Source organism: Ochotona princeps, chromosome 13 (assembly GCF_030435755.1).
Source record: "Ochotona princeps isolate mOchPri1 chromosome 13, mOchPri1.hap1, whole genome shotgun sequence".
Taxonomy (NCBI): Eukaryota; Metazoa; Chordata; class Mammalia; order Lagomorpha; family Ochotonidae; genus Ochotona; species Ochotona princeps.
In genome coordinates, this window is record NC_080844.1 from 66,507,864 (window position 1) to 66,528,369 (window position 20,506).

The following is a 20,506-nucleotide window of genomic DNA, read 5'->3' on the forward strand; positions in this document are numbered from 1 at the left end:
CAGGGATGCGGGAACAGCCTGGGCCCGAGGGTTGCCTCTCCGAGAGACTCTAGACGCCTCTTGTGCCGCTAATTAACCATTCAACACGGCAAGTGAGTGGAGAGAAAACATGGTTGGGAAACAAATGTTCTGGCATCCGTGACGTCCTTGTTTGGGGGAATGGGAGTGCAGATACCACAAGCCACGTGCCTGCAGTGACCCTGGAAAGATGTCCCTGGGGATTGTGTGACCTTGAGGTGCCGAGTTAGGAATGTTCCAGGCCCAAGGCTGGGAGCACCAGTCACAGCCCTGGATGTTTCTATGGCTTCCCGTTGGTGCCACCTGCTGGTCCTCTCCAGCATGGCAGCTGGGGTTCAAGCATGGCACATGCGTGAAATCACCCTGCCCCACCTGCCTCCCTGGTGCCTCCACATTTGGGTGCCCATGGAAGGTGACATTACAGTGCCTTCATCCGACCATTCTGCAGGCCGTTGTAAATGTTGTAGTGCTAGTTGCTAAGTCAACCTACCCGCATCTCCCCAGCCAGTACCAGGGTTGGTACTCAGCCCCAGCAGGTGCTCAGCGATGGTAGATGCTCAGATGTACAGGTGCAGAAGTGGCCTTCTGAGCTCGCAGACCGTGACATTGCTGTTCCTCTTCTACCCACTCAGAATAGGTGTGGACCGGCTCCTCAGCAGCCCAAATGGTAGGCATGATGCCACTGGCCACGGGAGGAGGACAGGTGCTTGCCCAGTGTGATGAGGCAGGGCACCCAGGTGACAGGGTTCCATCCAGGCTCCTAGCTATTTCTGGAACCTTCCAGTCAGTTTTGGGGGTGGTTTCCTGGCCCTCCAGGCCTGTGAGGTCAAACCCACCCTCCTCCTAAGCCAAGACAGTAGAGCGCTCCTGGCATTGTTGAAGAGCCCCGGGAGGATGAGGCTCAGGAGAGAGGCCTCAGGCTTCTCCAGACACGGCTGTTGACCGGCTAGGTGCCTGCCCTGCCAAGGCGTTGGCAGCTGCACCTGCTGATTCTGACCCAGGAAGAGGCGCCACCTCCCCGGTGCAAGCCTGCAGCTCAGCCCCTGGGGCACCCCTGGCTCCGGGTCTCCCTGCTTCAGCTGCCACTCCCTGCGGCTTTCAGGGGGTGTGGCCCTCCAGGAAGGCTCAGCATCCGCAGGAGCCGCCAGATGGTCTTGTCTCATCACCTGAGCGAGCTCTGTGTTCTGTGTCCGGAAGATTCTCTGTGAATGTTTGTTCAATGAAAAGAGCGAACAAATGAATCTCTGTGACTGGCTCTTGGTCTTGCTAAAATCAGTGTTTCTTTAAAAATTCATGAGAATCATCATGTTTCTCAGTGTGAGAGCAAACTATTTTATGAAATTGACGTGAATTTTCTGTTAAAGAGTATCTATTTATTAATATTCCCAATGGATAGCTTTTTTGTTTACTGCTGAGCCACCATTAATAATTCTCCATAATTATATGGTGCCAATCGATAGTTTACCTACAGATATAAGGCACTCCTGGCCATTACTTACAGTGGGTAGCCTTGCTGAACAGAAACCAGCATCCAGGAGACCTGGAGTTACCCTGCACATCTCCATTTGCACAGCCTAAACAAAAGCAGGGCAGAGTTCCCCGTTAGGAAACCTGTGGGGAGCATCTGCTTTGGGATGCCGCCAGGGACAGGAAGGGGAGATTCAAGGCAGTGTGACGGAGTCCTGTGGCAGGCAGAGGAGGTGTGCCTCTGCGCACAGCTCCTGGAGTCCTTGGCGCTTTTAAAGAGATGGGCGTCTTTTTGTTGCTGATGGCTGGCGACAAAAAGGGGTGGGGAAGACCAACCCCTGGGAGAGCAGAGGAACTAAGGTTTCCAGTGACCAGTGACGCAGATCACACTGTAACGGCACCTCCATAAAAGCCCAAAGGACAGAGTGTGCAAGTGTCCAGGTTCGCACAGAGCGGTGGGCCTGGAGCCGGCAGACACGTGGTGCCCCTCCTCTGTGTGTCTCCTCCTCCGTGCCCTTCGTGACAGCCTGTCTAATAAATCTGTGAAATCCTCCTTCCCTTGAGTTCTGTGAGCTGCTCTAGCAAATTAAACTGAACCCGAGGAGGAGGTTGTGGGACTGTGCCTGGCGTTGCAGAAGTGCCATGAGGGCACAGGAGGAAAACCAGAGCTCATTTGTTTTCCACCAAATGTTGTAGCCAGTGTACCTGTGACCCCCGAGGAGGTGGGGCCGTTGGTGTGATTCGGAGACAGAGCCCTCAAGGGTGAGACTGGTGTTTCACAAAGCCCCAGAGAGCTCCCCAGCCCATCCCATCCCTGGAAGCACAATAGACAGGTGCAGCAGGAGCCAGACCTGTCACTGAGGCTCAAGCCTCTGGGCTCAGGTGTGCTGCTACAGCAACTAGAATGGAGGCAGCGTTGAAGAGGGGGTGCCTGAGGCTGAGGCAGGGTTTGTCTTAACACTTTTAAGCATAGTGGATGCAGTAAAGGCTGGCTGGATGGATGGATGGATGGAATGAGGCTGCCATGGGCTATTCAGCCCCAAGCGTGTGTTGGCCAACTCTGCCCTGGTCTAGGTGCCTCTGGACCCAACAGCCTTTGCTTTCTGGGTGCTATCATCTCATGCTGAACGCTCCTCCCTTGCTGGCCATGTGTGAGACGAGGGCAGTGATTCGGCTCAGTGATTGGCGTCCCGCCAGGCCTTGCTACCCGTGTGTGTCATCAGCCAGGTGTTCATGCTGGGTGCTGAGGGGGGACGTCCATGGTGCTTGCAGGTCGGTAGCAAAGTAGGTGGTTGGCCTTGTACAAGTGCAGCAGGAAGTGGGCCACAGCCCGGTGGGGTCCCCAGCTGTACGGGTCTCCACGCACGCCCCAGGAGGGAGGCGCCACAGGAGCTGGGGCACTGGTGGAGAATCAGGGACAGCTTCTCTGAACCCCACAATGTGGAAAACTGCATTCTCCTTTCCAGCTTGGGGACCAACTTCCCGAGCTAAACAGAGAGCAGCTATGAATAATTCACTCGCATTGTTTGGCCCAATTAGCATCCTTTGAAGCCCTTGATTTGTTGAGGGACATCACTCACTCCTGCGGGGTGAGGCCTGGCTGCTGCCCTAATCAGATGCTTGCACAGGAGATCTGGGCGGGGGGCAAGGATTTACTTTTTCTAAGAGAAGATTAGAGTCTGTGCATCTGCTACATACTGAGGAGGACCGAGGCAAATCAGATTCTTCCCACCGCTTGGAATATTGGGGGTGTGGACTGGAAGCATTTCGTATGGAATGGCTGGAACTTGCAGTCTGGAGCTGGAAGAGATGAAAGCAGGCTTCCCCGGTCCCCACTCCACTTTCAAGTTGGTTTGCTGGAGTTCTACTGGGAGGCTGGCAAGGGTGGCAAAGGTGGATTTGGCACCTGGACTCTGGGCCACGTGTGCAGTTGTGGATGGTACAGGCTGTGTGAGGAAGGAGGCAGATGGTGACTGTAGAACCAAAGACTCAGGCAGGTGAGAGGCACCTGGCCAGCTGGCCCACCCTGAGAGTGGCCCAAGGGATCCCTCCGGACACACGTGGACTTCCCTGGCGCAACCAGGTCTCCAGACTTCACAGAGACCCCTCCCACATGTAAGTGTTTCCAAAGAATGTAAAACCTTTAAAAACCCAATTAGGTACCCATCCTCGAGCCAAGTCACACCTCTTCGAGTATTAATACAGGGAAAACATCATTCACCAAAGACCTCTAATCTAGGATTCGTGGCAGCCTCAGTCCTAAGAATGGCAGAACCGGGACAACCCAAATGTGTGCCAGGCAGAGAGCCCACGTGCCAAGTGCAGTGCAGTCATGAAAGGGGTTGAGGAGTGGATGGCAGTGGCCACAGCATGGGATCACAGCCTGCCGAGCTAAAGAGCTGTGCCATGTGGCCGCACGCACAGGAGGCTCAGGGACAGCGTGGGCTGCGCGGACACGGTCAGCAGGGGCCCCTGGATGCGGAGGGCCAGTGGACACTCTCAGGGTAATGGGCTGGCCAGGAGTGACTCCTCTGTCAGTAGTCATCAACCAGCACCGCACCCCTGATGTCTGTGCCTGCACATCAGCCCTGGGGCCCCTCCTTGGCAACAGGCAGCCAACTGTGCTACAGCAAATTCTTCGTCTTCTGCATCCTAGATAAAGTCAAAAGCAAGTCACAGAGCAGTCTCTCCGGGTCACCACAGCTCAGGTGACTTTCCCCAAAAACTTGAAAACAGCCACACTGCGTGCACCGGCCCCGCCCCCTGTGTTGGCAGCGCTGGGTCCCAGGAGCAGCTGGCACACCTGCTACCTGAGGTGCGCCTCTTGGGCTGCATGCCTGCTGATGCCCAGGGAGGACATAGGGCAGGGGCAGGGCTGCCTTGCGGCTCTGTAGAAGTAGATGTGGCTCACCATGGGGAACCACCACCCCTGTCCTCCTGTCATTTAGCTTTCAGTGCCATGAAGTTCCAGGAAAGGGGCCCTGCAGCGTGAGGGCCAGTAGCAAGAGGAGCTCAGGGGCCTGTCTGCCTTCCCCTTAGAGGTGTGTGTTCCTCCCCCACCTCCTGGCAGCAACCCTGCAAGCTTACTGGGGCAGAGGGCAGGCCTTGAGTGGCCCTAACTCTGGGACTTCATGTTGAAGCTGACAGGGACAGACCAGGAACCCCACAAGGCCAGGACAAGATCTCTGGACCCCAGGCTGGAGTGGCCACAACAGGGCTTCCGGGTCAGTGGTAGTTGGTAAAGGCCTTGGAAGGCCAGTGAGGCTCAGAAGGGAACTGGGCCAGGACGCCTGCCCCTGGAGAGCTGTAGAGACCAGAGCCCAGTGCTGGGAGAACGGCGGAGTGGGAGAGAACACACTGCTGTCCCAGAGCAGGCTTCGGCTGTGGTCATTTTGATGGACAGTGATACCAGACACACCCATTACAGCACGGTTACAGCAGTGACTGGCGTGGAAACAGTGTGAGGAATTGGGGCTCACCGCTGCCCTTTGCTCTTAGTAAATCATCGTGCCCTGCGTCAGGCCCCTGGGACATGGCAGAAGGCGGCAGGTCAGCTCCCGCGGGCAGGACAGCTCCCGCTGGCTGCTGGCTGCTGGCTAGCTCTGCAGAGGTGGGCCTTGCCACCCTTCACGGGCACCCCACTCAGCAGTCCTCACTGACTCTGGCACTGCTTGGGTAGTCATGTTTTTATGACAAAAAGACTTACTGACTAGAGATGACAGTCAGCAACCGCAAGGCTGTGAAAGGTCGTTGTGGGTCGTTTTTGGAGTTCCTTAAAAACCGTGGGACAGGGTGTTAGTGATTGAGACACGTGACTGCTTCCTCACAGCTGTGTTCCGTGGGCCTCCGTGTCAGGGACAAAGATGTGTCACTGGGAAGATCTCAAGCACACATTGCTTCTCCGTTCGGGGTGGGAAGGATGCTCTTACACAGGGAAAGCCGTGTGCCGAGGGAGTCCAGCTCTGCCCGCTGCTCCAGCTGCTTGTTCTAGAAGGGGCTGCTGAGGCCGCAGTGCCACCGGTGCAGTCCAGTGCGGCTCCCGGCCCTCGGAAGGGCACTGTGTCTTTCCCTGCGTGGGGTTCTGTGATCATTACTGGAACGAAGATTTAATTTTTAGAAAATGCACTCTACTGCTGATTCATCTTGAAGAGTTCAGGATGTGCAGATGGAATTATGTAAATTAACGTGGGTACTTAGGAAACGGAAATTACCCCTGCACAGAGGCACGGAAGCAGTGGGGGGGCGGGCTGTGTCCTTCCCGTGGCCGGGGCTGTGGGCTGTGTCCTCGGGGAGCCCCAGCCCACACTGACCACAGCTCTGAGCCTTGGACGCCACTCAAGCAGCACTGCTGGCACAGGCCTGCACTCGGCTTTGCGGAGCACACGTGAGTTTTAGGAATTCTTTGATGAAATCCAGCTCAGTGTTATCCACCCCAAGCGTTCCTGTGCACCCTTGGCCATGTTTCTGTAAGAAAACCCTGAAGCGCCTCCCAAGTTCCTAGGACCCATAGTCATGGGTTTCCTGAATCCTGTGATGGCGAGCTGCCTGGGGACCCCATGTTTTTCTGAATGCTCCCAACTCTGTCTGTCATGTCCCACCCACTGCCCTCCCTTCCTCCCTCACTCCCCCTCTGACCAGCCCCTAGCCCCAACCTGGCTTCTTTTTCAATAAGAGCGAACACAAGACACTGTCCATTTCAGTGGCTGGCACAGGCAGTCCTTTGCCAGGACCCTGGAGGACATCGGGGGTCAGCTCAGGACCCTGCCAGGGGGACAGCCAGCCGGACCTGGGACACCCCAGGCTCTTGCCCCACCTCCTGTTGGCGGCTGCGTTTCCTGAGTGCAGTTCTTGTTTGGCAGCAGGAATGAGATGTATACCCTTGCGTCTTTTCCTCTTTGCAAGCGAAGCCCTCTCAAGAGAGGTGCAACCACCGAGGCTCCATATGGAACATGTTGCATCTACAAGCTTTTCTGTTAAGGATTTAGTCTTAAACATCCGTGTAAGTTGTTGATGCCTGAAGCTTGGACAACACCTCAGTTTCTCCCTTACCCTGAAACACGTCTGTTTTTGGATTTTCTCCAGTGCACCGAGTGCAAGCACCTTGTTCTGCGTCATCCTGAGCTTATAGCAGACAGGTGCAGCTCGGGCATCTGGAGCGCCAAGGCCTTGGAGCTCCTGCCTGCTAGAGAGCAGAGGCTGGCAGGGGGCAGAGCAAGGCTGGCACAGAAGCAGCTCAGCAGGGGAGCTTGCTTCCACAGTGATTATCACAGAAATTGGCGCAGCCTTCCAGCCAGGCTTCCCAAGATGAGAGGCCCCAAGAGTCACTCTTCGCCCGGCACTGTCCACTCCCAGCCACCTGCGCAGTGGAGGGACACCCAGGGCCTCAGGGTTCAGCTCCCGCTGGCCAGTAGGGGAACTGGAAGCACCTGTCCCGTGCCTGCTACCCTGCTGTCCGTCCTGACCCATATGGGGATAGCGTGTGTGAGACCCAGGAATGGGGAGCTGGGTGCCTGCCCAGTGAAGTAAGCCCTGGGGAGGGACACCGGGTCTTGGTGGAGGGGACCGTGTCCATGTCTGTGTCCATTTTATGGGATTTCTCAGTGCAGGCTGAGACTGCCTGGACAGAGGTGGGCAAAGCCTTCCTCTTTCTGCCTGTGAAAAGACCCTGGCCTGGGAGAGGGCAAAGCACAGAGGGGCCTCTGGGTGCCATGCCTCAGGCAGAAGGCGGGCCAGACGGGCCCTGCGGGTGGTCCCTGCCTCCCTGGGAGGCTGTTGGAGGCTAGCCGGCCAGGGGGGTTGGCGGATCTAGCACACAGCAGACCTCTCCTCTTCCTGCTTCCTCCCCTCCTCCCATGGACACCCAGTCCTCACCCTGTCCGACTTCAGAGAGGATATGCACAGGGCAGTCTCTGGCCGCACACTGATCATTTGGACCTGCAGGGGACACTGTGCTGGACCCCTGTGTTCCCCAGACAGGATTCTCATAGCAAGGGGGGCTGCGTTTTTCCAACTTGGGAGAAGAGGTATCCCCTGACTCCCACTTCTGTTAAAGAGGGGCTCTAGGGGCATGGACGTTTAGCCCAATGGTGAAGACAGGTGCCCTGCTGGAGTGCCTGGGCTCATGCCCAGCTCTGGCTTCTGGCTCCAGCCCCCTGTGATGCAGACCTGGGCAGCAAAGGTGATGGCTCGACTCAGCAGGTTCCTGCCACCCACTTGGAAGACCATTGCGGGCTTCTGGAGAACGAACTAGCCAATCCGAGCTCTCTCTGGCTGGCTGACTCTATGCCTCTCACATAACAAACCTGAGAAAGTAATTTCATAAGGAGGAAGTATCCAGGACTTCCCTGCTGTTCTGCCTTGGCTTGGTCCCCTCTGTAATGTCAGGCAGAAGGGACTCTTGGGTCACATGCAGCCACATTCGAGGGGTGGCACTCAAAGGCTGGCCACTTCCTGGCCACAAGGCTTCTCTGGCTGCCTTTAAACATGCATATCTTTCCCCAGGAAAGGCGTGGAGGGACACGGCTCCCTTGGTCCTGGCTCTGCAGTCCCTCTCCAATGGGTGAGGATGGTACATAGGTCCCGGGGGCAGTGTCTCTTTCTAGCTGAGGGTGACTAGAAACAGTGCCCTCCTCCCTGTTGCTCCTGCCCTCTCCTAACACAGGGTGGGCACTGCTCTTGTCCAGGGATGACAGATCGCTGCGAAGCAGGGGGCCTTGTCTGGGAGGGATGGGACGCTAGCTCCTGTTAGCCCCACAGTGTTAGGGGCTGCTGGAGGCCCTTCCAGCCTGGGCACTTGCTATTTGCTTGTCACACAGGCCAGTTGGGGGTTTGTGAAATATTTACAGGAAATAGCAGACATGGAGTTTGGCCATAGAGCTTGTAGGGAGCGCTGTGCAACTTACAGTACTTTGTGTGCAGTGAGAGTCTACGCTTTTCTCTAAATCACATTCCAAGAACATCTTTTGAATTTACATTAAACTGGAGGCCACGAATGAACTTTTAAAAGTTGCATAAGCTAAGCACTGGATAGTAGTTTGCAAGCTAGTAATATTTTGTCATTTGCAAAATGTATGTGTCAATCAACCCTTACCCTGCATTTCAGGGACTGGCATGGTACCACTGACCACGCAGAGGCAGCAAGAGAAAAACCCTGTGGCTAAGAGCCAGTCCGAGTGCCCGATTGGAGAGCCCTGTGCCTGCGGGGTGAGAGCCCATGATCACGGGATGGACCATTTTCCCCATGTCCAATGCCAAGCTTCCTATGCCATCCTAGGTGAGGCCACCACCATCAGGGCACCAAGTTCAAGAGCTCCACAAGCTCCCGGAGCATGCTGGCTCGCCCTGGGTCACTTCAAACTGAAAATGGGGCCTCCCGGGGATGGCTTATCTTTTTTTCCCTTGATCTGGTTCATGGGTTTAGAAGCTGCTTCTGCCCAGGGGAACCTCTGCTCTCATGGCCAAGGCCATGGGAAATGCAAGAGTTCAAGGCCAATGACACAGTGGCTACAGGTCGAGTATGCTACGAGTAAGAGCAGAACTGTGGGTGCAGTGGAGCCTGACAAGTGCACACCCCTGCTTGCTGTGTGGGTGTCATCTCCAGCTGTGGCCCCTTGGTAGATGAGAGCTGGGGGTGTCCACCTTTGCAAGCAGACACGCTGCGCTGATGAGGGAGCCGACGTCGGATGTCCCCCCAGCTTCAGCCCGTCATGCCCTTTGTTCCTGTGGCCCCTCGTCATCGGTCAGACTCTGACAACGTCTGAGCTGGTGAGGGGCCCGTTGGAGGTGAGCCACCCTGCAGTGGCAGGAGCAGGCTGCACACCAGGCCCTCTGCTGGCTGCAGGTTCCACAGGGAACCTCGCAGCATTGGAAACATTCATAGAAACAGTGATCAAACACAAAGTTATAAACAGGAAGATATTAAAACTTATTTCTACAGAAGTCAGGAAGAAGTAAAGCGCACGTAAAATGAAAAAATGCAAGTGGCTTTACAGACAATGAAAACGTGACGGGCATTGGGAAACCCTATCAGAAACGAGACACATTAGTTAGAGCAAGGCATTCTGCCCCTGGCCTCATTTTCAGACAGTCAGTACAAAATTATTTTAAATAATGTTGATGTTTATTATTTACTTATGAGAAAAGAAAGCTATTGCATCCTTGGTTCGTTCCCAGCTGCCAGCGACAGCTAGGGCTGAGCCAAGTCCAGCGAAACCAGGAGCTTGGTGCCCACGTGGGTGGCAGGATCCGGTCCTTGAGTGCACGAGTGGGAAGCGGGATTGGAAGGAGAGGAGCCAGGACTCAAAGCAGGCCCTCTCCTATGGGATACGAATGGCCCAGCAATGACTTAAATGCTGTGCCTGCTCCAAGAATGTTTTCTGAAAGATTGCTATCATGAGCACTCTAGATATGTTACTTCTGCTTTTCAGAAAGGGATTTAGCAGTGGTTTTTATTAAAATAGCTAATACATTCCTGGTTTAATACAGTAAGTTGTCACTGAATAGAAATTTCATAGAAGCGTGAAATCCCAGGGTTTTCACTCCGTCTTTCACCCTCTTAAAGTGCAGCAGGTGGATTCTGGTTTCGATGAGACCGTGGCACCTGGTGCCGGGCTCTCAGCGGTTTAACTCCTGATCATGGTGCCAGTTGCTGCACCCGCTTCCTTGGGGGAGAACTCTGTCCATGGAGCAGCTGAGGGCCCGGGAGCCCTTGCCTTGACCCGAGGGGGGCTTGGGCTGCAGAGAAGACACTGCCTTCTTGGAGCCACAGGGGCAGTGTGCTGCCAACACCAGGGTCAGCTGGGAAGGCCACAGCAGGCATGGAGGGCCCCTCGGGGCAGGATGGGCCCCCAGTGGCTCCTGCTCAGAGGTACTAGCTCAGAGATGGTTCCTTGGCAACCCCCAAAACCCCAGGAAGCTGTCATCTGGGGCGACCAGGTGAGGAGAAGTGAAGGGTTGGGCTGGATGACTCAGGCGGCTCAAGGGACATGGCTGCAGGTAGCAGGCTCCCCAGGATGGCCTCTGGCACGCTGGGCTTTGGGACCCACTGCAGGGAGAGGGGAGGAAGTCTTGCCAAGGATGGGGGTGGGACATACCTGTGGTGCCCCTCAGGCCTCCTTTATCGCCATGCTGACTGTCTCTTCCTCCTGCAGTGTCAGTGGCCACACGGCATCAGGAGCTGGCTGCCAGCTCAGGGCTCACTTCTCACTCCTCCTCTGCACATGCAGCCGGTCACAGCACAGACCTGCTGCCCACAGTTGTGCACGGGTTGGTGGGTAGTGCATCTTTCCACTGCCCCTGGGGTACTTACTGTAAGTGGGGGCTCCGTGGAAATGCTCCCTCAGGGTCATGCTGGGGGGCCTCTAGGCAGCTGCTCACTGGAGCGTCCCAGCCACCCACAGTGGGACCCGCCTGGACAAGACTTCCTGCTAGCTGCGTCCAGCCCAGATCACCCGTCCCCTGGCCTCTGCTCAGGGTGACCCCTCGCTCGGCACTCCTTTGTTCAGAAGGGGGAGTGAATCTCTCATGGTTCCTGGGCACTGCAGCTGGCGACCAGCAGGGGAGCAGGGCTGTCCAGGCTTCTGCCTGCGCCTCACCTGCCCCGGGGTAGAGCCGGGGCGGACTTCATCATTGCATCCTGACCTGCAGGCTGCCTATCCCCTAGTTAAGTATGTAGAAGGCATCAGACGGAGTAGGGAGATGGGTTTCTCATTAAATGAGAACCGGCTGGCTCATGAGGGGTATACACATGGGCGGGGCGGGGGCAGCATATAGCCGAGTGGACTTGCTCTCCTGCTGTGGGTAGGCAGGTGGGTCCCCTGGACAGCTGCTCTCCTGCTGATGGGTAGGCAGGTGGGTCCCCTGGACAGCTGGCCCAGGGATGGTCACTGTGTTGGTATGTGGAAAGAGCACCAACAGACAGGAGCTTTCTTTTTCTCTAAGCCAATTACATTTTTAAAAATACTAAAAATGAAGTTTGCTTTTCTTCTAAGAGTCAGCTGTTTTGATTATCTCATCTGGGGATCCTGTGTGGTTTTTACCCCTCAAGCTTAACATTTGGTAGGCACCCAAGAAAACATGGATTAAACATAAACTTGGAATGGATTTCTTGCTGTTTCAAGCAGGGTTTTTGCAAGGCCCGTGTCCGTGTCCTCCAGGTTGTCTTGCCAGCCTTGAGAGTGGCTGGTGGTCCCTGGGAGTGCCCGTGGCACTGCGCCTAAGGAGCTGTGCAGGTGTGCTGTCCTCTGCTGGTCATTCCAGGAAAATCACCTGCTGCCCACAGCTGACAAACAGAGGCCATTGACCTTCTTGGAGAGCTTTGAGCGCGTTCAGAGGAAAGTGATCCAGTGATGGCGGAACTAAAGAAAGCTTCCACCCCGCATTCCAGGGATGAATCCTACTTGATCTGGATGAATGACATGTTTTACGAGAAACCAACATGCACTCCTATGTTCATAGGCGCACAATCAGTAATTGCAAAAACATGGAAGCAGCCAAAATGCCCATCAGCAGAGGATTGGATAAGAAAGCTATGGTTCATCTACTCCATGGAATACTACTCAGCTATTAAAAAAAAACAAAATGCAGTTCTTTGTGGCCAAATGGGCCAAACTGGAAACCATAATGCTAAGGGAAATGAGCCAATCCCAAAAGGTTAAATACTACATGTTCGCCTTAATTTGAGATGATATGATGTTATGTATAACATGCTATGTTATGGATGTTATGTCATATGTAGTATACAAACTAAAATGGAAATGTGAATGGGGTGGTCACAGAATGGGGTTAAGAAATCGCATTTATTTTTAACATGTTGGCTGCTCAATACTATGTCAATTAATTCCATACCGATGTTAATTGTTGCTGATAATATGTTAGTGCTTTTATTTGATCGGGATGATACTCTGCTGGCTCTGCCCTCAGACCAGAGAGGGTCTCCCCAATAAGTTGTTGGACTGGACTATAAGATGCTGGACTCTATGCTTGGCATATACTTGCTAAGAGGGAATCTCAACTGAACTTGAACTATGGTTACGCAACAGGGTGGTGGAACCCACCAGGGGGGAGGGCGTGGGGAAGTGGGGGGACAATCCCAGTTCCTATGAAATTACAACACAATGTAATTAATGAATAAATTTAATATATATAAAAAAGAAAGCTTCCCACTGGGAACTCAGCTCCCTAGGAGCTGAATTAGCAATTAACCCTGTGATTCAGTCAAGCCTGGCAGAAGTGTGGCAGCAGGTGCCGTAGCTGACCTATTAAACATCAGTGTGTGGCCATGTAAGCAGAGCTGTGTGTCTTGGCAGGGCCAAGGCAACGGGTGGCGGGTTGGGGGTGAGGACTGTGGCCTCCAGCAGTCCTGGGTTCAAATACTGACTCCGCTACAACCTAAAGCATGTGCTCCTGAAGTAAGAAAGTGAAGAGGAAGACATCCTGATGTCAGTTGTTCTCATAGCTGTTCTAGGTTAGCCTGGTGCTGGGTGATTCTGCTAATAGAGTCAGGACCTCCATGCCTCCTCCAGTGCCTGGTGCCTTGGGGCCTCAGCCCTAAAACTGGATCCATTTGCATCCCAGATTGTGCAGGAAGCCACTGAAGGGGGGCGGTGTGCCCCTGGCCAGCTGCAGACGGGGCTTAGTGCAAGTGAAATAGAAGAGGGCAGCTCCTAGACCAGCCGCCCGCAGCCCTGTCCGCTCCGACCAGCCTCACTGGACAGGGATCCCTGACCCTGCCACCTGTCAGTGAAGCCATACTCCATGTTTCCACACCGGTGAACTGTCACCTTACTGATGACCTAAGGAAGGCATTTGGCAAAGTGGAACCCCTTGGGGGAGTTTCTAAGGAGACCACATGCCTGTGCCCAGTGTAAGCCTTGAAAGGGGATATGAGTGAGGTCCTGAGGAATGTGCTGGAAGCCCCTGCCATGCTGCTGGTGAAAGGGACTGGGTCTAGGGGGAGATAGATGGCCCTGAGGGGTCTGGGTTGCTAGGCTGTGATTTCTGCTGGGAGTAGCCTGGGACGGACAGCAGCTCCCTGGGCGTGAGGCACCCCCTGCAAAGCTGTCCTCCTCAGAAGGCCTTCCTCCTGTGCGGGACTCAAAGGGCTGACAATGGCCAAGCCGACTCTGAGGGCACAGGCCCAGCGTGTGGTCAGCTGTGCTGCCCCAGCCTCTCCCTGCTCTGCCCTGAGCCTGTCCCTGCTTCTCCACAGGCCTGCCATGGAGCCCTGCTGGCCCCTGCTGCTGGCAGGTATTAACCTGCCACTCGCCAGGGCACTTCAGGGCAACGAGAACACCACAGCAGACGGCAACTGGACCACCACCACCTCAGGTAACAGCCTGGGTCCCCTGTGCTGGCCATCCCCACCCCCGGGCTCTGAATGCAAGGAAGAGAAGGCTGTGTGATGGGCACAGAACTGGTCCGGAAGGCTGGAGCAGGGCTTCCGGTTTGCACCAGCATCACCTGCCAGCTGAGAGCTGCAGCCTCGATGGGGGCAGGCGGAAGGCAGGGGCAGACGTCTCATCTTAGTGATCAGGCAGGCGTTTGGTACCATACATGGTTAAGATGCTGGTGAGGGAGTGTGCTGGTGACCTAGCGAGTTAACCTACTGCCTGGGATACTGGCATGCCATCCGGCTCCCTGCTTCTTGTCCCAAAAGCCCTGTTTCTCATCTGGCTCCCTGCTACTGTGTCTGGAAGCACAGTCAGGGCTGTGTGGTGATTTCTGGAGGAAGTGGGAGGGGCAAAGTCAGTCCTGCCCTTGGGAAAGCAGTAGGTGGCAGGTAGGTGGGGCCTTGGTTCCGTTCTCTCTTCTTGGTAAAAGAAAATAAAGGAGACCCATGACGCACGTGGTCCCATGACACTGGAGTGTGGTGAGGGCTGCACACTGCGCAAATTCACTAACAATCAATGAAGTAAATGCTGGAAATGGTTGTGTTTTATGGCCTGTGAATGTTGCCACAAGAGTGTAAGTGAACACAATGCAAGTAGAAAAGAGGAAGGAAGGAGAGGAACAAACCAAGGGATGTTCTTCACACGCGATCAAGTTCACTTTCCAAGTGAGCCCTCCCGCACCCGGCAGTGCCCATCTGCGATGGGGGGTACCAGGGTGCCCTGTGCTGTGCATGGGAGCCACACATGCGCCTGTCTGCAGGGACAAGCAGACCTACGGGGCTCCTGAGGAGGGCGCTCTGAGCACATCGCTGGTGGCAGGTAGAGGCAGAGTGTCAGGAACTGAGCCCCAGAGTGAGGCTCCCGGCGGGCAGGCGGCCTCGTCGGGGCCCTGCGCCAGAGCAGGCAAAGCAGGAGGCGCAGGAGGCAGGACACACGCCTGCCACACACACGGGAGACTGGACGGAGTACCAGGGTACTGGCTGTGGCATGATCCATCCCGAGCCATTGCAGGCACTTGGTGTGAACTGCCAGTGAGAAATCTACGTTTCTCTCTGTGTGAGTAAAGGTGGCAGATACCCAGGGCAGTTGGCCCCCAGGACCATTGTGGGTGGGCACAGACACTGGAGACCTCAGCAGAGGAGCCCTGACGCTGCCCGTGAAACACGCGCTCTGGGAGGCTAGAAGAGGAGCTGCTGTTGCAGCTGCAGCGTCAGAGGCCGTAGCCAGAGTGAAGCATCGCCCGAAACACCTGTCCAGCTGGATCTGTCCAAACCGTGGCAGTGAGTAGCTGCTAGGACGGAGCGGGCCAGGGCTGCCGGTGGCCCCGGAGTGAGGCAGGCTGTAGGACCGCCCCAAGAGTGTGCGTTGGAACCGCCCCAAGAGCGCTCGCGTTGTTAGTTTCAGCTTCTTCTAATTAGCATGTGGTTCGGGAAATGTCTCAAGCTTGATAGCACACGTGGCTGTGATCAGAGCCCTCTTCGTGTGTGTTAAAGAAGGGAGCCTTGGAGGAGGGGAGAGACCCGCGTATTCCTCGATGGGAATTTACAGGACAAAATCTTGGGAGACACACTCTTAAACGTTCAGCCCAGGGAGCAGGAATATGGTGGCACATGGGCTCTTTTACTCTGCATTTTTCTCAGCCAGAACATTCTGCGGTTGGCCCCTGTGTGTCTGGGAAGTGTGGGACAGGCAGGTGTCCCCACCGGGATGGGGGATGGGCAGGAGGTGGACAAGCCGCGACCCGAGCGCCTGAGGGGAGTGTACCACCCACTGCCCTTTCTCTGGGAGGCATCCCAAGAGGGCGCTGAGGCCAGGGCTGGAGGGGACACTGGGACCTGCCTCACCCGGCCCCTGCCTGCCCTCCTGGCCAGGCCTCGGCCACAGCATGTGCCACCCAGAGGACAGGTGTGCAAAGTGAAGGATTTCAGAACCAGAGTCTCTAGGTCATGTGCACATACACACATTTGCAGTGTACAGCTGTGCAATGCCTGTGGGGCGCGAGCACGCTCTCGCTCGCTCTCTCTCTCTCTCTCTCTCTCTCTCACACACACACACACACACACACACACAGCATTGAGTGCCAGCTGAGGGAACTGCCCAGGTTGGCAGGCCGGGGTGCTCACTGCTAGGACAGGCTACCTTCTGCCCCAAGCAGAGAGCCCTGCCCTGCCCTGCCATGAAGTGAACTTGGGGTGCCCCTGGAGGGCCCAGCCAGAGCACAGCACTGCCAGGGGTGCCCAGCTGGCCTGCAGAGGTCTGCGATTTGGGCTTTCATGTTTGGCTTGCCCCAGAACACACTGAATCTGAAAACTTGGCATTCCAGTTGAATGACTTGCCAGTACTTGAAAACCAAGCAGGTTTGCATAAAGCTCATCTTTGTGGTGATGAGACAGGTGCCCCTCTTCCTCTGCTTCCCACTGTGCGGGGCCTGAGGCACAGGCTCCCCGCAGATGCCGCGAACTCCTCAGTCCCCCAGGCTGACTTTGGCGGGGGAGGGAAAGAATCTCCTGGACATGTCCTCTGCTTGTCTGGGAGAGTGAGCCTGAGCCGGGCTGCAGCTGTCAGGGGCTCCCCACTTCCCTCCATCTAGTGATCCACCCGAGGCGCAGCCCAGGAGCCAGCACCTGTGCCAGGAAGAAGTGGGCAGCCTCCCTCGGCAACACCCCAAGAGCCTAAAGGAGAGTAGGTGCTCACCCCGAGGGAGGGGGAAGCTGAGACAGGACCGCCTGTCATGGCCAGAGGGAGCGGGGGCTGGGCTGCTGTCAGGGGCCTCTGGAGCTGCTGCTGTGCAGGCCTGAGGCAGAAGCCTATAGCACTGGGCCAAGCCCCGGTTACCACCTTCAGCTGCTGGGGGCCGGAGCTAGAGCAGGTCTAGGCCACAATGCCCGCCCCAGGGGCCCAGAACATTCCAGAGGAAGTACCTGGAGCCCTCTGGCCTCAACGAGGACGATGATGTTTGGTGCTTCCTGGTGGAGCCCAGCGTAGCCCAGCTAGTGCCTTCGAAAGGTTGGTGGCATGGGGGGAGCTGAGGCAGTCCCCCAAAGGGCCTGCCCCCTGCACTTGGAGGTGTGGAAACTCCTGTGGATCTACAGGAGAGATGGCAGGTGGGCCTGCTGGAAGAGGCCCTCGGGGTCATCCTTGGGCAGTGGGGACGTGTTGGTGACGAAAGAGCCGTGTGGCACGCGGGTGAGGCAGGGACCAAAGCAGGCACTGGTAGAACAGAGACCACCAGATGCCCTGGGAATCTTGGCTCGGGGCCCAAGGCAGTCACAAGGCTGGGCATCTGAGGTCCCCTGGCAAGAGCAAGGCTGACGTCTTTGGACTGGCTTCTCAATTGGCCCTGACACAGCCCGTGGTGGGCACATCTGGCCTGCAAGGGCCAGGCTGCTTCCAGCCCCCGTGGGCGTGCCTGAGAGCTGAGCCAGGGAGCTGGGTTGCAATGTCATACACGCCACCCTCCTCCACCCTGACAGCAGGCACTGGGGGCTCAGTGGGATGAACAGCTGGGCCAATGCCAGCCATGCACACAGCATATGAGTGCTGCCCTATGTCCTCCACCAGGGGCCCTGGGCAAAGCCACATCTCCCATCCCTCAATGTCCATAGCCACAGCAGAGCTGCCCGTTTGTGAGGCCTTGGGATTCGGTGGACACCACAGGCCAGGCTTGTGCTGCAGCTCTGGGGTCCAGGAGGACAGGCTAAAGTGGAAGGGGGGTGCAGCCAGTGACTGGGTCCCTGCCAGCCCCGCAGGTGCCTGACGGGGCCCCTCCCTGCTGCAGGCCCCCCAGACCCGGGCACCTCCCAGCCGCTGCTCACCTGGCTGCTGCTGCCGCTGCTGCTGCTGCTCCTGCTGCTGCTGTTCGCCGCCTACTTCTTCAGGTAGGTGTGTCCTGGGGCTCGACCCGCCCGACTGGCCACAGGCTCAGAGGAGGAAATGCGCTTCCCCAGCTGTGGGGCGTGAGTCGCGTGGTCTGAGAGCCGCGCCCGGCCAGCCCTGAGCCGGGCCCAGTCATGAGCAGCAGGAAGAGCTTCTCCCGGCTCACCTGGTGGGTACCCCTCAGCTGGGCCAGGGCCCCTGGGGGGCTCCTGCCTCTTTGGGCTGCCACCTAATGAGTCTTGTGTCTTGGAAGGTTCAGGCGGCAGCGGAAAGCCGTGGTGAGCAGTGGCGACAAGAAGATGCCCAACGGGATCTTGGAAGAACAAGGTGAGTGCCTTGGGCGGGGGGTCCCAGGGTCCAAGCCGGGGAGGACGTGTTGAAGTCGCTTTTGAAAGGCCTCCCGCTAAGCCGCTTTCCTCTGCTGCTATCCACGCCCCTACTGCTCTTAGTTGTGAAGGACGTTAGAATTTCTGCAAAATTGTGCTGCCAGCGTTTGCCTTCCCTCTGACATGAGGCCCCGTTGAAGGCGCCCCGTGTGGCTTTTATGAAGAGTCCTGTTGCTGGGGTTTCCACACAGCGTGCTGGCTGAGCAGCCTTTCAGGCTGGAAGAGGAGATTGTAGGCTCGCCATCTGAGAAGGCTCCAGCTGGGAGAAGGGAGCTGGCACGGGCTCAGAGTTGCCGAGGGCAGTGCCAACTCTTGGAGACTACATTCGGTTTCTGATCTGCAAACCCCACTTTCAAAGCTCGTGTTCCGCTCCCCGCATGGAGGTGGCCGCAAAAGGCACCGGGAGACGGCAGCTTGGGCCGCTTGGTTCACGCTTGTGGCTACAGCTTCCTGTCATCAGCTTCCTCCCCCTACCCCCCCGGGTCTGGGGGCGCACATGTGCTGAGAGGAAAAGACTGTTGTCCACCGTGGACCCCGAGAGGCAGGACGGTAGTATGGTAGCACAGTGCTCCGGGGGCTGTGTTCCCTGGGAGATACCCACGTGGCCCCCAGAGCCCCCTCTCCGGGTCCTACACCTCTCACCCTGTGGTAGTGGAGTAGAGCAAGGCTCCTCCTGTTGCCTGCTGCAGGGGGAGGCTTGGCCCGGTCCAGCAGCCCAGCAGCTCCTGCAGGTGGGGACAGGCCCTCTGCTCATATAGATTCTGTCAGGCCAGTTCATTCCCTGAAAAAGAGGCACAGGCCAGGGGAGCCCTTCCTGCCTGCGCCTCGGAAGGTGTGCTCTGCCCTTCTTTGCAATACCCTCCTCTACCTCCCCCAGAGGTTTCTCTTGTTTCTGTCAGGGTTTGAGGAGCCAGAATTCTTTGTTGCAAAGAAGACAAGGCTGAGAGAGACCCTCACCCTGCCAGATTTTCGCTCTGCTCCGTGCTTGCTCCCGCACCTGGAAGCCTGCACGGGGCTCTCCTGCATACACAGAGCCAAGCCACAGGGGAGAGGTGCGGGAGAGCTCTATGGGTGACTGAGCTGAGAAGGGGGCTCTGGTGTCCCTGATGGCATGGGCAGGGGTTCTGAGCAAAGGACACCCTGCAACCCCTCACCCCGGGGGCCAGGGCTGGGTCTCAGGAGGCAGCAGTGTGAATAGCGCTGCTCCAGTCCCATGCAGCCAGGGGCTGTGGGCACTGCTGCCAGGTTGGCAGGGGTGCTGGCGGTAGCTTGGCAGCGAGCCGCTGCCCAGGCATGTGGCTGAAGGCCCCGGTGGCTTTGATCCACAGAGCAGCAGCGAGTGATGCTGCTGAGCCGGTCGCCCTCGGGGCCCAAGAAGTATTTCCCCATCCCAGTGGAGCTGCTGGAGGAGGAGATCCGCCTGCGCTCGGCTGACGACTGCAAGTGCTTCCGAGAGGAGTTCAACGTGAGTGAGCTGGGCGGGCCAGTGGGACTGCCCAGGGCAAGGTGTCCCCGTGACCCGGGACCCCTGCGTCCCGAGTGACCTGTCCCCACAGCGTGGCTCCCAGGAGGCAAGTGTCCAGCTCAGAGAATTTGGTGAGTTTGCCAGCTGGAAGGCTGTGTACAGGCCAGGGGGATGGTGACACCAGTGGGGGGCCCAGCACCTGAGCTGAGAGTCCTGATCAGTGTCGGGGACCACCTTAAAGGGCTGGTGGCCATGCCTGAGGCAGCCCCAGGTGTGGTTGTGTGCGAGTGAGAGTCCCGTCTCTGCTGCTCTCTGACTTCCGTGGACCCAGCTACAGGTAGGCCAGGTGTACCCAGTGGGGACCGTCCTGGGCCAGCCTGTCAAGCAGTTCTCTTTGCTCTTACAAATAAATCAGTAAATAAATCAGCACAAGTGGGACTCAGTGGCCCCTTCCCCTGTTGTCCATTGACCTTGGAGTCAGCCTGTCTGTGGCTGAGTGGTAGGACAGACAGAAGCCAGGAAGGGTTGCCTGGAGTCTTCTCGCCCATGCTCATTCCTGATCACCCTTCTGGTCCCCTCGGAGGCCACTGTGGCTTTGTGCCCAGCTGTGCACCGAGCACGGGGCTTCTTGGAGGGCCATTTGCAACAGAAGCAGCACCTCTGGCCCTGGCACCTCGGTGCACCACCTCGAAGCTGGCTTCCAGCAGCAGCCCAGAGGGACAGGGACCAGGCCGTCTGAGAGATCTCACAGCTCCCGGCGGGGTTCGGGCCCAGCAAGTGCTGTGCAGACACACGGCTTTCACACCGCAGGCCCCTGCGGGCACGGGAGGGTGGCGACGCGGCTGGACTGCGCTCCGCAGGCCTCATCCACCTTTATCCGCTTTCCTTCTCGCTATTTCCAGATG

General features: G+C 57.0%; 1 protein-coding gene across 6 annotated transcripts in view; it reads left to right on the forward strand.

The window, feature by feature from the left end:
- The window catches only part of PTPRE (protein tyrosine phosphatase receptor type E), a 124,055-nt gene that overhangs the window by 80,960 nt on the left and 22,589 nt on the right, over positions 1-20,506 (forward strand). For 3 of the 6 annotated variants that reach the window (XM_058671024.1, XM_058671021.1, XM_058671020.1), the window contains exons 3-6: positions 13,694-13,812; positions 17,653-17,752; positions 18,004-18,077; positions 19,465-19,601. In XM_058671024.1, the coding sequence (XP_058527007.1) occupies positions 13,701-13,812; positions 17,653-17,752; positions 18,004-18,077; positions 19,465-19,601 (423 nt within the window). In that variant the 5' untranslated portion in view covers positions 13,694-13,700. Of the gene's footprint in view, positions 1-13,693; positions 13,813-17,652; positions 17,753-17,783; positions 17,920-18,003; positions 18,078-19,464; positions 19,602-20,506 lie in introns of those variants that run through there. The other 3 variants (XM_058671025.1, XM_004579740.2, XM_058671023.1) reach the window with 2 other exon arrangements.